The 17,791-nt window shown below is 38.6% G+C and overlaps 1 protein-coding gene across 1 annotated transcript in view; it reads right to left on the bottom strand.

Annotated features, from left to right (window-relative positions):
* Nucleotides 1-17,684, bottom strand: part of SCFD1 (sec1 family domain containing 1) — a 49,894-nt gene extending 32,210 nt beyond the window's left edge. Inside the window, exons 1-10 of the mRNA XM_030948902.1 lie at nt 17,623-17,684; nt 12,384-12,454; nt 11,582-11,670; nt 10,501-10,591; nt 9,628-9,750; nt 8,465-8,552; nt 4,710-4,799; nt 3,464-3,519; nt 2,424-2,509; nt 604-703 (exon numbers count right to left, since the gene is read on the bottom strand). Of these exons, the coding sequence (XP_030804762.1) occupies nt 604-703; nt 2,424-2,509; nt 3,464-3,519; nt 4,710-4,799; nt 8,465-8,552; nt 9,628-9,750; nt 10,501-10,591; nt 11,582-11,670; nt 12,384-12,454; nt 17,623-17,653 (825 nt within the window). The 5' untranslated portion in view covers nt 17,654-17,684. The remainder of the gene's footprint in view (nt 1-603; nt 704-2,423; nt 2,510-3,463; nt 3,520-4,709; nt 4,800-8,464; nt 8,553-9,627; nt 9,751-10,500; nt 10,592-11,581; nt 11,671-12,383; nt 12,455-17,622) is intronic.
* Nucleotides 17,685-17,791: the final 107 nt, after the last annotated feature.

Genomic DNA, 17,791 nt, shown 5'->3' with positions numbered 1-17,791 from the left:
TTTTATTTACTCCACACCTATACATAAAATGCACAAATCTGAGGTAAACAGAATGAGCTATCATTCAAGTACATTTCTACCACTGGTTTTATAAAATAAACTTGAGGAAATAAAGGCAGCTTAAGGTTATCTAAATTTAAAAAATTTTAAAAAATCTGTTTTAGATTCCTTACAGTAGGACTGCATACCACTCTGCACTGAACACCTACACCACCTTGTGGAGAAAAACAGGAAAAAGTATTTTTAGAAGTTCAAACTAAAACCAAAACTGGTTTAAAAACACATAAAAAGCATTTCTTTTTCAAAATTGAAATGCACTTAATGGAGTCTGGATATCGCATAACCTACAGATCATGAGCTACTGAAAAAAAAGCTGGGATTGCTGAATTAGCGATCTTCTGATGATGCCAAGATTTCAACTTTTAAAATATTTGAGAAATTATTGCTAAATAAACCTTCTAGAGAAAATCTTCCAAGTTGTTCTTCATTAAAACAATAAAACAGACAAAACAGATTTTGGATTAAGAGAGAATCTGATAATAAGTTTTAACAACAAACTGAGTGAAAAAATAGTTTTGGTAACAAAATCAGATTTATCCTTACCAGAACATCATGCACTAAAGCTTGGTATGTCCAAGTATGATGTAGAGGAGTTGCTAAATCTATGTTTCTGTCAACAAGGACTAATAAGGGCCTTTGGAAGCTGAAAAGATGACACTGCGTTAGTACTTCTTTAAACATGGTCAAAGCCCCCCAGTAACATCCTGAGTGATATCAGCCACTTATATATCTGTTTCAAGATAAAAGCAAAACTGCCTACTGCTGAGCTCCTCCAGCCTTCCCAAAAATAACTGGGGCTGATCACTATGATAAATTCCATTAATCAAATCTTAGTAATGATAAAGAGATTATTTTATACTTAGTGAAATTACGAATATAAAAATATTGAGCAGAAGTTGAAACACTGACTTTTTAGGTATTAACTAATACATCTTTGTGTGGATATATGTTTGAGTTCCAAAAAACTATTTCAGTGGGTACTATTTGACCTTAATCCCCATTATGATCTTCAAATACAGAATCTCACTTCCAAGAGTTTCTAATTTCATTTTGCTCTTTGCTTGTATATAAAGTCCATAAAAAAAAAATTATGAACTTCTGAGATGCAATGTGGTAATTCCATCAATACCCAATTTTGTAAAAATTGTAAAAAATGCAGTCATGCCTAAAGGTCTTGGGCTACATGAAAAGCTTATAGTGAAGATAGGAAGACTATGAGCTGACAGAACATTATAACAGCCATTTCTCTTAAGCATATAATCCCTACAACATGCAGTTGAAGTGCATTTGAACAGAGAAAAAGCATTTAAATTCCATGCTCTGGATTTCCTTGCAGTAAGTATATTCACTTAAATGTATAATCTCAAAAGCCTTAGACAGCTGATTCTGAAAAACTAAACTAAAGATCTGAAGCCATTCAACTGGTTAAAGTTTCCTGTTTGCTTTACCTTGCATTTTAATTTTGAGGGCAATGATGCTACACTATCAGGAAAACGAGCCACTCCTCTGAAGGAAAAGCAGTACTTACAATGCAGTTCCCATGAAAATTAAGAAACTGGTATTTCACAACTATTCTCTCTCCTTTCAAGCTCATTCCTTTTGCCAATGTTGATGTTTTTGTGCCTTTTATCCAAGCTTTGATTTTAATTTGAGATAAAAGTATGATGACTGTTTTATATCCAGTCAGCAGATTGTAAGTTTCCTTCAGCTATGGTCTTGCCGATACATCTCCTCCTTTTCATGAACAGTACTGGCTCTCATAACACACCTTCCTAAGGCAGCCTGTGGAGTATTCAGCTGTCTGGGGGCAACAGTGTACAGGGATGCTACTGAGAACACATTATCAGATGCTTAACAAGCATCCACAAAGGACCCAAATGGTCATGACTTAACAGACCTTAATTATCCAGGTGGTAGTCCTCAAGCAGTGTCCTCTGATCAAGACAGGGATCAGCTGGGAAACACTTGCTTTTGATATAACTAAACTGATAGTAGTGTTCACAAGCAAGAAGATGGGTCTGTCTTTCTTTTTGAGGACTTCAGAGCTATGTTCAGACATCCAACTGCATTTCATAGCCCTGTAAACAGAGTGTATTTACAGAAGTTTGGCTCCTGCTAGGTTTAGAGGCTGAACAAAATTAACTGGTTCATAACATAAATTCTGACTTACTGTGCTAGGGCCATATTCTTAATAGTTGTAGTAGTTTTTAAATGGGTTATGCTGTGGGATTGGAAAACTCCCTTGAAAGTATGTAAATTCTATTAATATAGAATTTGAACCAAATTCTTGTAAATAGTTTTCAGTACAGTGGTGATTTACCCAGACAACTGAAATATGAAAAATAAAATGACTAACACAATACCTGAATTGACCAGCTCCAAGTGTATCACCTGTAAAAAGACTGTTTCTGGCATCTCTTAGATTCTCTCTGAGCTTCTTATCCAGTTTCTGAGGACGGAAAAAACAAAACCACTTTTAGCAAACCAATGGCTTCCTAACCTCTTTACATGATCAACATTAAAAGATTTATTGTGCTGTTTTTGTAGCTTATAAAAGTCTTAAATGCAGGAAGACTAGGTCCACTGTACATGGGAAATAAAGAAATCTTACATCTATTTTGTCCCTCCAGCATTTCTATCTATGTCCAGGACTACACTGAAGATGTTTCCTGTATGTCTACTAATCTCCTCCCAATTAGCACCCATTCCCTAAACATGCAAGTAAAAAATACCAGTAGGAAGCATCAAGAGGGAACCACAGCAGAAGCAGCAAACTGGGCTGGCAGACACTACCATACAATTGTTTCATAAAAGTGAGATTATCCTCAATGAGTGCATGCACAATGCATGCTTTAATCAGTATTACCATTTCACTGACAAAGAAGATGCGAAGAAGATGGAAGAAATGAACCCCAGTGACTCCTAATGAAGACAGTTCTGTAGAGGTTGTTAATTGTGATTTAGTTTGGTCATTCCATTACTATTTGATGATCAAGTTCAATGTCAGTTTAATTTGCTATACTAAAAATGTCTTGTACTTGCAGGGTTTCTCAATAAGATAGATAAACATTTCTTACTCATACACACAGGAACACAGGTCCAACAGCCACTTTTTAAGTTGTAGATGCAGCTTAATTATAATGCATATTAGAAAATCTTGATAAACTCTAAATTAGGAACAATTATTTATATTTAAGTTTTCCATTATCTGATTCCCTAACACTACAGAAGTTCTGTGGACTGAAATCAGAAAGGAAAGTGAATGTATCTCTTTTCCAGTTTTATTCCCTTCATAAGGAGAAGGATACAATGACACTGGATCTTTATCTAGTACTGAGAAAAGTGAAAGCGATGTTTGGAAAGTTGTAAAGCAATGACAGGTGTTTAGGAAAACAGCTCTTACCACTGCCACCATTTCAGCTGCAGTTCCTCTTGAGCATCTGATTATAGGTATAGCGCCTAATAAAAGATACATTGACTTCTACATGCATTGCCATTTTCAGATTCTTTATTACATTACTTTTTATAAACAACTTTAACTAACATTTTGAGATTAAATACAAACTCACATTAAATTTTTCTCTTGCAGTCTTTATCTATGAAATGAAAAATACTATACAGAAATATTAAAGTTTTACAGAAGTGAATACTCCATACAACAATTTATGAGAAATAGAGTATATATTAGAAAGAAAGCTCATCCACTGTTGGACGGGACAAACTATCTCATACAGATGCATTAGAACTTATGTTCAAAAGATTAGAAGTCCCTTGAACACAATAATAAGTATTATACCACCACAATGTATCTGTTACAACTCACTGCTATGTCCAGGACTATCTATCTATGGTAATGCTATTTTCAAAAGCGTATTTTCCATTGGCTTTCAGGTTTCAAAACATTTAGCTACTGTTTCTCACTTATCTATACAAATATGAAAATTCCAAAACCACAGATTTTAAATGACTGAGGAAAAGACATTAATTTGTATCACGCTAACACTTGAAAGAACTGAATAAGTCCAAGGGAACTTCTCTTGAACAAACTGCCCCATGGCAATCCCCAGCTCCCCTTGTAGGAAAGCTATCTCAGATGGACCAATTTCAGTTACAACTTAAATTAAATGTCATCACTATGAAAAATGTATCAGCTAAGAATCAAGGAAACTCACAACAAAATAAGTACACTTAATTTATCTTCCTATTCCTTTAGGAAGTTGTTTCAGTTAGATCTTTGCAGGGTTTATGTGAGGAACTTTTTTCTTCTAATTCTGTGGTGTTTAGGGGATTGTTTTTTTCTTGAAGAATGACAAATCCAAACTCAAAGCACTATTATCTTCATTGCAAACTAGAATTTTGTTAGAACAGTGCATCCAAACCTTTGCATTTCAGTATCCTCCTCTCATTGGTACTGAAGACTAAGACTCAATTCCCATGAAGGCCAACCTTTATTGTACTTTGCAGTGATATAAAGCAAGATATTTGAGTGACGGAAAGCAGTGATATTTGAGCAAGATCATTATCCCACCCTGTGAATTATTGAGATTTTGGTCACAGATCTAATTCTGCTTTTAATTTTCTATATGAAATCACCAGACTTCTAGTTATCTCACTGAATATGGAAAATATGCTAGAATTTGGAAACTTACCAAGTGTAACAAAAAAACAGAAGAGACTATCAACAATAGTGTCCATTATAGTTTCCATTTCTGTGTCTGTTATATCTGGTCGGTTAATGGCTAAAAGAGTGTGGAAAAGAGAATAGGGTTAAATAAGTTTATGCCATTTGAATAGTGAGAGAGCAATCCTCCTCTTATCTGATGGCTGTTAGTAGTCAACAGCTTTTGTTGCAGAAGAGATTAAATTCCTGAAATGCCCCTCTCACCACACCTGTTATTTTCCACTCCCTTTTTTTTCTGAGAAAAACACTGGCAGAACTTAATTATTGCTTACTGTATTAGGTCAAACACTATACAATAGTTTCCAAATCTCTCTCACTGCACACATATCTTTTGGATTGTTAGTATTGCATAAACAAAAACCTACTAAGAAATGTTATACAAGAGATATGGCCATCCATTTGGCTAACATTTTTCAAGAAGAAAATTCTCAAGAACTACCTGTATAAAATAATCATAGTATGCAGTTCTCTATATTTAAAATTTCTAAATCCCACCTCTTGTATGGAGATTCCTTTTTTTTTCTCCTAAATTCACCATCAGTCTCTAAATTAGGGGTAATTCCCAAGTTATAAAACATTGTACTTGACAGATAAGTGAGATTTCCTTCCCACATTTAGGTCAAAACAGAAGACAGGCAGCAACATTTCTCTTAAGTAACTAACCCCGACAAGAATAAAACAGCCAACAGGAAACATCAAACCAAATCTTATCACAGATCTCAAGTCAAGCACCAGCTAGGATTCATGCCATAAATCCTATCCTTGTTTGTTTTACTTTACCTTTTAAAATTTCTCACATAGTTACCTGTCTTATCCTCTTTCTTCAAAAATGAATTTCAAAGCTCTAAATATTAATAAGCGTCCCATCCTAAATTTATGCATGGACAGCCATAACCATTCTATAACTTCAAAGGTGCTTTTCCCCCCCAGCTTTTATCCTGTAAGAACTTTAGAGACATGTATTATATTTCAGCAACTACCCTTAGTAAGCTAAAGTTCTGACTAGGCTGACAGCAGCAATAGAAGTTTCAAGTTTTTGAAATATCAGCACCAAGAAAGGCAGACCATTCCCAATATCTGTATTTTTCTATAATGACAAAGCTTTGAAGAAATTCATTGGGGTTATCATTCTGTAGTTATCCCCAACTAGTGGTCTCCCACTTTACAGGGGGGAAAAAACATAATTTTTACTCTCTTGCCTTTTCCAATGTTAAAATTTATTTCCCATCCTGTTAATATGTTTAAAGTACTCAATTCTGATGTTCCAGTAATCTGCATACTGTCAGTGCCTTCTAATTTTGTCTACCATGCACATTTTATCAGCATATTCCTTTTCTTGTACCATAGCAACCAACACAGATACTTAATATTCCTGCTCCTTAGATCAACCTTTGAGAAACTTCATTAAGAATCTTTTGGTAAAATGTTCTGCCATGTTTTCTATAAGTTTTTCTCTCTCCACTCTAACAAGCTTATGGGGAATGCATCTATTACAGAAAAGTAAGCACAGGTCACCTACATTTTCCTGTTGTACTAAAAAATTCAACCAAATTGTAAAGAATGGTAAAGAAGCACTCAGCATGAAACAGGATGTCTCAAATATCAACTTTATACCAATACTACTCATTTACTCTTCCTTATACACTGTCTTAGGAAAACAGAATCAGAGGGAGCCTGAGGGATTAACTAGTTGGTCCTCCTTTCCAAAGATGAGTTAAACCCGTGTAATTTCTGTATCTAAACCAATTCAAAGAGCTTCCCAGTCACAAAATACCATAATATTTACAGATAATCTAGTATTTCACTATTTTTAAAGTTAGAAAGTGCTCCTAATATCTGATCAGAAACATTCTTGTTGCATTTAAACTCATCACCCTGTTCATTACTAAACATAAAGAATGTATTGTGTCCCTTCTGTGTAGGAAAGTCTTTCACATAATTGAAGGATTTTATATTGCTTATTTGTCCTGACATTATCTCTTTGTAAAAGCAGTCACACAGCCAAGGAATCAGGAAACTGAAAATTAACCTGTTTTGTGATATTTGATTTTAGCTCACCCATTCACATACCTTTGTGGTCACACATAGCAGTGCTGCTGCAAGAACAGCAGCCATCTTTAAGTACCCTCAGATTACACTGACTTTTCTAGACTATAAACTGGCAGTCTCCTGCTAGGGATACTCTCCACAGGCAAAAAAGCCCACCTCTTCCTCACCTCTGCCCTCCTACTGCCTGTCTGTGTCAGATCTAGAACTCCCACAATGAGACAAACCGAGCTCTAATGGAAAACTCATCTCTCTCTGTGGGAGATCAGATTTCTGCTCCCTGAGCTTCTGGAAACAGCCGCTTCTACACTGGTTTAAACACGGTGGCAAATTTCAGCAGCCCAAGACAGGAAAACATGCTGGATAGAAATTGATGGGTGTAAAACATTTTCAGTCATTTTAATTCAAATTCCTTGTTAGCATAAGGAATCTTACGATAGTCACTTAATTATCTTTATACACACAGGAAGACATCACAAAACAATTAGTATTAAAACTCTTCAACATCAGGTTTTAGTGAAAAAAATTAAATCTGCTTTTCAAACAAAAATGCCCTTCATTCTGCCAATGGAATCAATCCCCGGTGTGAGACACCCAGTGTGTGACACATATCTCAGTTATTATGGATCCAGTTTTAAAGAAAAGGTACTGACTTCAGATATTGGGCAAGAAAGCAGAAAAATCTCACTGATAAATATTAGACATACAGAGACTTCTCATCTCTATCTGGTCACTAAAGAGTATTTCATGAACCAGGAATTAGCTGTGTGACTTCGTAACTACACTAAAGCAAAGAGGAGCTGCTGCAAAAATAGGACTATCTTGACTTCTGCTTCTTCCCTTTCATTGCATTTGTACATCACACAAATCAGTTGGTATTTTCGAAGGAATGAGTCAATTAAACACACTCTGCAACTCTGAAATTACTGGTTCTGATGTAAAAAGAGAGCAAAACTACAGCAGAAGCAGCCAGACAACATACCCTGTAACATCCAGAGTAAGGGGCAGGAGTGGTGGAGTGGTAGATCTCTGTACATTTAGCACACTGAATGTGTCAGAAGTGCACATAAAATCACCACAATGGAGGAAGGAAAATCATGTGGACAATTATGACAACTAGTATGTATGTTGACTTGAGCTGCCATAGCACCAAGGTAACTGATTTAAGGCAGCCACTTGCTTTTCCTGCTAGGTTCCAAACCAAGTTGAACAGAAGACTTGAGAAAAAATAAAAAGAGTTCCAGGAGGCTGACTTCACTTGCAACTCTGAAACTTTATGAAGAAGCTGACATGCTTGGCTCACATGCTTGCAGAAGCAATCAGTATTGCTTATTGTCTAGAATGCCCTTTCCCACCCACAGTGACTATCCCCATGTGAAAACAATATGTAATTTTTCCAGTGTTATTTGTTGCATATAAAGTGTTATTATCCATAAATGTCTATACCACAGTTTCACTTTGTATTTATTTTTCAGTATAACAATGACCATGTAATAAAAGATGCTGAAATGAATACCTAAGAACTGTTTCTTTCATGATTTTACATACCTAACAGATTATCCTGAATTCTGAGCAGATCAAATCAAAATAAGGTAATTGCTGGTTATTAGCTACAATTTCAAAAGTAAATTTCAACTTCAGACATTCCTGTATAATTTTTCTATAAATTCTACTTACCACGGTATGAAACAAGTTCTTTGTTTTGGTTACACAATACAAACATATCATCTTCTAAAGTAATAAAATTAAGATATTGATCAAACACCTAGAAAGCAAGGAATAATGGTTAGAACAATCCAGAGTGAAGCACAAAAAAAACCTGTATGTGATTTACTGCTACATTTTACAGAAGTATCTATTAAAAAAAATAAATTCAAGATATAATTTATGAATTAAAAAGCCTGTGTAAGGGTTGAGTGATTACCCCAAAATATTAGAGCACTGGAAAGTGCCAGAACTGTCCAACTTCAACTGTTTCTGTGCACAAAGTTTCAGCAGCCAAGTATCACTGAAAAAACACATGCGGAGGACATTTCAATAATATAGGTTCACCTTTTATGAATATGAAGGACTACAACATAATCAGCACTGAGCTCTCAGGCAGGAGAAAAGAAGGAGGGCAATATCTGAACAATAAGACATTACAGCTCATGAATTTTAACTTTTCTGTAATACCATGTGCATTCAGGAAAAAAATTAAACTCCTCTATAGCATAAACTATTAATGAGACATCACAACTGAAAAACAGATTTAAGAAAGTTAGTTTACAGTGCTATACCAATTTCCTGCTGCTGAGGACCTAAGGCTTAAACAATACCAGTAGCGTTCATTTTATTTCACAAGTTCTTTCTCTCATGCCAGTAGTACTAACTGGAGTGAGAAAAACTGAATGTATTTAAGTGTATTACTTGGTAATTTAAAGGTTTTGGTGCAGCCATTCAACAAAAATAGAAGTAAATCTCTAACACATGCCTTTAAATCATAAAGGTATAGGAGAGTACTCAGTAAAAGTGTGTACATATGAAATATTATTTCAAATGAGAACTGCAGTCCTACTGCTCTTTTAGTTTATTTTGGAGATATTACAGAAACATATATGCACTGAAAGCATTCATTCAGCTGATGTAATCAAGAATCCTCTGAAACCACTTTATTTCCCCTCCTATCATTTAGCCCAAAAGTCTTCTAACACTTTGACTTTTGACAGCTGAAGCATGGTACTAAGCTGCACTATTGGGATGACTGCAGGTTCTGCTTTTCTCCTCAGCATGCCTGAAAATAAGAACGCAGTCTTATAGCTTTAATGGTGCTAATATTAGGGTCTGGGGGACTTTCTTACCTTAGCCACTTGAGTTACAGCATTAGCACCTATAGCAGCATTTGCAATATCTTCCAGTTTACTTCTTGAAATGGCAGAAATGAAGTTTAAATAGTAAGACTCATAAAGCTGGTTCCGAAGATCCTAAAAGAAAGGAAAATTTTCTTGAATAAGTACTAATACATTCCTGAGTAATTAAAAGAAGAAATCATACTTTTACTATGTAATGTTACAGTTATCCACCATCAAACTAAACCTTCAGAAGTGCTTAGCTGCTTGTTCATACAGCTCTACACATGGTGTTTTGGTTACATATCCAGACATAAACAACCTACCACAGAAAACCAGGAAATGACATTTAAGCTAAAAGGCAGCAATTACTATTCCACACTTCACTGCTGACCAAAAATACCCTTTGCTCTTCTCCTTACTTTATCAGAAATGTCAACCTTCCATCCATCTCCTTACCAGAAATGTTAAAAATTGAGGTTAGCCTAATCCAGTCTTCCCACTCAAAGCAGTATCAAATGGTCCCCGTGGCTCAGGATAGTGTCCAGTCAGGTTTTGAACCTTTCCAAGGATGGAAACTCCACAAACTCTCCAGGCAATCTGTTCCAGTGTTTGGCCACCCTCATTAAAATAGCTTTTTCTAATGTTAAATGGAGTATTTGTACCCACTGCCTTTTGTCTTTTCACTTCCCTAACTCCCTCTGAAACACAAGAGACACGTTTACCCTTCTACTTGTTGGGAAATTGAAGTTCTGCAGAATAATATTTTGGGTAATATTTTTCTGACAAATTTGCTAGTAGTTACAGTCACATTCTGGTGAGTGCAGGATTACTTCACACACATTGTTGTGTGGGCTCTTTTGAAACATTTCAGATGCAATTTACCTGGCACATTCTGTCAATATTTTCTTCTGTTGGCATTACAAAGTAAACAGCTGGGACATCTGGAATAGCATCCCGATCTGAATGTAAAAGCCTGACAGGAAGAAAAAAGACATCTTCAATGTGTTTTTTCTCTTATACGTATAAAATGAAAAAAGTTTAAAAAATTATTTATTTGTACAGGCAAATGAAATTTCCTACAATTTCCTTCTATATTTAGCTAGAATTTTAGCAAGAAAATAAATCACATTTGTGTATTTTTTGGCTGAATATATTAATAGATGTGTTCAAAGTTTATTCAAAGCTTGAGAAAAGGCTATACAAATGTTCAAAAGCAGATCATCCATTCAGAGAAAGCTAAAATACTGCATCCACAAAGTTCATATGTGAACTGTTGCTGTGGTAAAAAAAACCACTATATTTAATTCTATTAAACTTGCCTTTCCTGCTTGAAGACAAGGTGCTTACATGTTTTTTGCATGTTTCTGCTGATGTGTAAGCAGGTTAAACTGTTTCCATTTCTAGCCTTTACTTAGCAAAAGTTAATAAACTTGGAAAACAATACACGTTATGTTCAAAGTTTCTTCATGACTATTACCACAACTAAGGAATGACAATGGACTAGGTAAATGTAATCTGTGGAAAAAGACATGAGAAACCTCTTAAAATCATACCTAAAGATTTCATATGTTTGACAGCAGACAAGTAAAATCTATGTGTAAAAAGACAAGCAAAGAACATACACAGTCCCATGAAACAGTTTGTGCAATACAATTGTAATATATATGATTGCAAAAGGATTTGTAGAGACAAATACCAAAATAATACCTACTGGATAACTTTTATTTTTGAACAATGGCCTCCTGTTTTGAGCAAGAAATCCTAGTGAACATTGTTTGGAATGATCTCTCACTCCCTGATTCTGCATAATGGCATCTGATTTTAGAAACAAATCTAATAAGTTTATAATTTTTATTCTAGCAGTTATTTATTCAATGATTTTTCACTGATTTGTTAATTATTTTGGGGAATATTAAGTAATGTTCTTTTTACAAAAGAATTTCCAATTTTAAAAAGAACTTACAGATGCAAAGTGATCCCCATATCCCTCAGTTCTTTCACTGACAGCAAAGGTGAGATGATATCTTGGCCAAATCTGTCATAAATGAGAACCTGAAACAGACACACATCATCTTATAAAGTGCTTTAAAATGTGGATACTGTAGAATACAGTGGATACAGGAATTCAGATTTAGCATACTACTACCCTAACTTCAAAAGTGCTTCAACATCTAAACATCTACCGATTTACAACAAATCATTAATTTGTCATGGACTTCCATTTGTGCTTACAAATAAATAAAATATAAAAGAAAAACCAAGGGAAATGCAGTGATAAAGGGGGAAAAAGAACCATCACTTCCATCTCCTGTAAAGTGTCTTGTCAAACAAGAGTTTGCTGTTCGAAGTTTGTTATTTTATGTGCAGAGTTTTCCTGACTGCATTTGGGAGAAAACAAGAGGAAAATCAGAAGAGAAAATAGGAATTAGTGAAAAAAGACAAGGGATGAAGAGACAGAATATATGCTCCTCATGACCTACAAGTAAGTAATAAAAACTCCTCATGACCTACAAGTTACATTTTAAAAGTAACAAAGCTATCCTGAGCTCAGATTCTTCAAGCTATCAATAGTTCTTCCATTTGTATGGGCTTCTTTCTGACTCTGGTATTTTTTCAGCAGCTCTGATACTCAATTCTGTGCATTTACAATACAGGAAAAATATTTTGTACAAATTAATAACACAAGAAAGATGAACTTGATTTAGTTCAAATCTGCAAATCTGAACACCATAAAATTCTCACGTTCCAGTTCCAAAAGTTCTTACCTTCCATACTGGTTCTCCTGTGCTGTTTTTAACTGGAGGAACATTGAAGTTCAGCATACGTTTCAAAGCCACTGGAAAATAAAGCCAAAGAACGCTTTACTATCTTGAAGCTTCAAAAACAGTGACTTAAAGACTTTAGCAGGATTTTATTATACATTTGAAAGGAAAACTACTTGAAAGGAAAATCGTTGCAAAATATAAATACAACAAGTCACATTTTCATTATTTTTATGCAGCTTTGACTGACAAGTGGCTTACATCTGCTAGAATTTATGGACTCCAGAGGACACAGCAAAGGGCAAAGAAGCAAGTTCTAAAACATTAATTCTCCTTAGTTATACAGGCTATATTCTAACAAGGTTTGCTTTAAAACTAATTCCAGTATCTTCTTGAAGGTGCATTCTGTCCAGCGGGAACTAGTTTGCTTTATTCCCCAATCTGCTTTTCCTACCCCACAGGAACAACACTGTACACACCAAACAAAAAATACCTTTATTCCTGACTAAAATCAACACACAGTTTGAAAGATTTTGAGAACTCATATGAAGAAACTGCTGGTTTATGGGATACAAAAATACCCTTAGTTTTTAGCAGGAAAACTCTGAAAGATGAATGAACTTTAATTTAACTTTCCATTCCACATACAAACCAAAGCAGATTGTTCTACCTACCTCTAATTTATAAATCTATTATGTAATGAATCCTTCCTCATTGATCTGATTAAACAGCACAGTATGTGCTGCTCTCCCATCTTTGACTAGCAGCAAAAGACTATTCGTGCTGTAGTGCCGATTCTCTTAAAACTCCTAACAAAATCATCACAGAGTTTTGAAAAGAGGAAAAACTCGCAGAAATTAGAGGGATGGATGCCACTTAGCTCATAAATGGAGAGCAGTATAAACAATTGACTTCTGACTCTGGCTGAATGAACATAGTGCAGTTCCTGGGATCTACAGTATCACAACACATCTCAGACTGGAGAGGACCTTGGAAGACCTCCAGTCCAACCTCCTGCCTAAGGAGGCTCAGCTCTGAGGCTAGGCCAGGCTGCTCAGAGCTTGATGCAGTCAGCGCTCCACAGATGGAGATGCCACAACCACATTGTGCAACCTGTGGCACTGACTGTCCTTGTGGAGAAAAAGCTTTTCCTTACATCCAGTTTGAACATTTTGTTTATATTATGCAATTTATGCCTGTTGTGCTTCACCCTACTGCCATACACCACTACAAAGGGGCCTGGTTCCATCTCAGTGCTGCCCATAGGTATTGGGGAGCTGCTGTAGGGTCCTCCCTGAAGCCACCTGGAGAAAAATCCAGGCAGAACAAGCCTTAGAGCTACAGCCTCACCAGAGCCTCTGACCACCTTGGTAGCAGTCCCTGCTGACTTCCCTCCAGCTGATGGTCCACTAGGACCCCCTGCAGGTCTTTTCTGCAGAGCTGCTCTCCAGTCTGCTGACCCCCCACACTGTTGCCTCGATGCACAAGGGGCTCTTCCTTTAGAAGGGCAGGAATTTGTCATTGTTAAATTTCATGAGATCTCTGCTAGCCCATTCCTCTTGCCCATCTAGGTGCCTCCAAATGGCAGCTCAGCCCTCAAGCAGAAGAGATTCCCCTATTTTACTGTCACCTGCACACTGAATCAGAGTACACTTTGACATGCCCTCCAGGTGACTGATAGTCATTTTAAACATGAGAGGTCACAGAACACACTCATGCAGTGCTCTAGTTGTTACCAGCCTCTAGGTAATTATGTCTGATTAATTACAAACCCTCTGAGCCTGACCATCCAACCAGGTTTTTTAACGTAGTTAGTTGTTCATCCATCTAGTCCATGACATCCTAACTTGGATATAACACCATGATGTCAAAAGTTTTGCTGAAGTCAAGGTAAATTAAATACTCCTATCCTGTTGCCTACAAACCCAGTAATTTTATCACTGAAGGCAATTAGGCCAGTCAGGCATGATTTACCATACATAAATTCATGCATGCGTTTTCCCTCGTGAAGAGAAGTATTTTCCAATAGGATTCACTCAGTGATTGACTCCAAAGTGACACTAAGGCCTGGAAGTGTTTGTAGGTGAAGACTGAGGCAAAGGCAGCCCTGGTTACCTCAGCCCTATCCGTGTCTATCACCATTAAATGACCAGCTCCATTTAGCAAAGATCCAACCTCTTTTCCTAATCACATTTTTGCTACTAACGTTGCAGCAGAAGCACTTCTCCTTTCTCGAGATACATGCTGCACAGCTCAATCTCAGTAGAACTTTGGCTTTTCTTATATCATTTCTCCATGGCCATGGAGTGTTACTGATGCCCTGCTTCCTCCTGTGAACTGCCCTTTCAAATGACACTACTAGAAGTGAAACACAAATGTGGGAAAATCCAAGCTAGCACTGAGTGCTGAGTCTTGATGGACTCCAGCCTTCCACTCGCTTCATACTTTTTTCTTTTCTTTTTGAAACACCTTGAAGCAGCTCTGAAAATTGATTACAGGTTGTTCCTGGTTTCTTTGGCCTCTCACTGTTGGTGACATCTTTAGCCATATGAGCAATTTTATATAAAGCTGTATGGCTATGTGCTTTGGTACTACTGGCACTGAAGCAGCTGCATCACAGAGTTTAATATCTAAAGTAAAACTTAGCATAAGCTCTCTGCCAAGAAAGAGTAATCAAACTAGAAACGTGCTGTGACAATCATGTCAACATTCAGCAAGTGCCTGAGTTCCTTTTCTGTATTCATATTGTCATTTCTTTTACATTAATGTTGAATGTTCTCTGGGGCAAAGATCAGGTTTTTACTCTGCTTGCACAATGATATGCTTTTGTTATGAAACCAATCCTGGTTATGAACCAGGATAAAGGTCACAACAGATGGTGTACATACATGGTGAGACCATAACTAAATGATAAGAAACCTTTTTCTGAGTACATTTTATTTGTTGAATCTAGCTCCTTGGAAAAGACCTCCTTAACAGAAGACATCATGGATTCAGTTGTAAAGGCTGACTGAAATAATCAAGCAACAATTGGTGACATGGACAGTGGGACTGAATGCACCTGCAGCAAGTCTGCCAATGACATTAAGCTGGGTATGGTCACAAAATCACAGAATCATTCAGGCTGGAAAAGACCTCCAGGACCAGTGAGTGCAACGTTGACTGATGACCACCTTATCAACCAGACCATAGCACCAAGTGCCATGTCCAGCTAAACACCTCCAGGGATGGTGGCTCTACCACCTCCATGGGCAGCTCATTCCAATGTCTAACCCTTTCCACGAAGAAATTCCTCCTCAGTAAGATGGAGAGAAGGGAGGCCATCCAGAGGCACCCTGACAGGCTTGAGAGGTGGGCCTGTGTAAACTTCATTTCATTAGTTCAGCAGAACTAATGAAATGAAGTTTACACAGGCCCAGAAGTTCAGCAAGATCAACTGCAAGCTCCTGCAGCACAAATACAGGCAGGGCAGAGAATGGATTTAGAGCAGCCTTGAGGAGGACTTGGCGGTGTTGGTGCATGAGAAGCTTGACATGACCTGGCAATGTGTCCTTGCAGCCCAGAAAGCCAACTGTACTCTGGGCTGCATCCAAAGCAGCATGGCCAGCAGGATGAGAGAGGGGATTCTGCCCCTCTGTTTCCCGCTGGTGAGACCCCACCTGGAGTACTGCGCCCACACCTGGGCCCAACATAAGAAGAACTTGAACCTGTTGGATTAAGTGCAGGGAGGAATACCAAGGTGATCAGAGGGCTGGAGTATCTCTCCTATGAGGAAAGGCTGAGAGAGTTGGGTTTATTCAGCCTGGAGAAGGCTCTAGGGAGAACTTATAGTGCCGTCCAGTACCTAAATGGACTTAGAAGAATCCTGGAGAGGGACTTTTCACAACAGCATGTAGTGACAGGACAAGGGAGAATGGCCTTAAATGGAGACAGTAGGTTTAGATGAGATATAAAGCAAAAATTCTTCCCTGTGAGGGTTGTGAGGCTCTGGAACTGGTTGTACAGAGAAGCTGTGGATACTCCATACCTGGAAGTGTTCAAGGCCAGGCTGGATGGGGCTTTAAGCAACCTAGTGAAAGGTGTTCCCTGGCCATAGCAGACAGGAGTTAGAATGAGATGATCTTCAAGGTCCCTTTCAACCCAAACCACCCTATGAACACAGTGAAACCGAACAGAAAAGAATAAAGCTGTACAGAATAAAAGCTCAAAGAAAATAGGCTTTATTAGAAAGACAGCAAAGAGAAGATAAGCAAAGACTTCAGAAGAATATCAAATAGCACTAGCAATGGTAGATGGCAGAGGAATGAGATTACAAAAAAGTAGACTGGTACCAAAAAATTAAGCATACTAGTAAAATATTTAATGTCCACAGAGACTGTGACTGAGATTTTTAGGCAGATGATTTGAAACATTTCATGCTAACCAAATGCATCCAGAACCCTCTATACCACCAAAGATACTGCAGCTGTCAAGGAGAAAGTGTCATGATTACAGCTTAACCACCGACTACAACTTTGGCAAACAAGGGAAGTAGAGGACTACGGAGCTGACATTCCCTGTGCTTTAGAAGTATGTCTAAGGCTTTACGAAACAGCATCATGGCAGAGAAGAATCAACTAAGGACTCTCAGCAATGTCTAAGAAGGGACTGAACTAACAAACCCTTTACTCACAGAAATCCTCATGCACAATCAGTTTAGTTGTTATTATCGTATTCCCAACTTCTTGAGGGTCAGTACAGACATGGATGCCCCTGTATTGTCTTAATAAGAACATGACAACAGTAACTTTATTTCTGCACCATTAAACGCTATTTCCCGTCGATCTTTCCCACGGGCAGAAAGAAACCGAAACGTGGGGTACTCTCGCTCCCACGGCCGCGGGAGAAGGCACCGCTCACGGCCCGGGCCCGGCCAAGTCCCGCCCCGGGAGCGCCTTCCACACCTCGGCGGCACCTACGGCCACGTCCCCGGGGCCTGGGGCCCAAGGTCCCTCTGCGAGAACTGGGGCCCGAGGCTCCGGGGCGCCGCCGCCCCGGGCCCGCCGCCGCAGAGGCGAGGAGAAGGCGGTAGAGGGGCCGCCAGCCCGTTGCCGGGAGACCCAAGCCGGGTGAGAGGGCGCGAATCCGCGGCGGAGGCGCGGCGGCGCCCGCAGCCCGCCCAGCGGGGACAGAGGCAGGCGCGGCGGCGTGCGGCCGGCCCCTGCCCCCCGCCCGAGTGCCGGGACCGCGGGCGGGCGCTCACCTGTCTGCTTCTCCCGGATCCCGGCCGCCATCTTCCCGCGCCGCCGGCCCGGCCGCGCCTGCGCAGCCGCCGCGACACGTGGCGAGCCCCGGGCCGGGGGCGGGCCCGGCTCCGCGGCGAGGCAGCATCGCCCGCTGACGATTGAAAACGCGGGCCCGTGCTGTGCCGG

Source organism: Camarhynchus parvulus, chromosome 5 (genome assembly GCF_901933205.1).
Source record: "Camarhynchus parvulus chromosome 5, STF_HiC, whole genome shotgun sequence".
Classification (NCBI taxonomy): Eukaryota; Metazoa; Chordata; class Aves; order Passeriformes; family Thraupidae; genus Camarhynchus; species Camarhynchus parvulus.
This window is presented reverse-complemented; position numbering and strand designations above follow the sequence as displayed.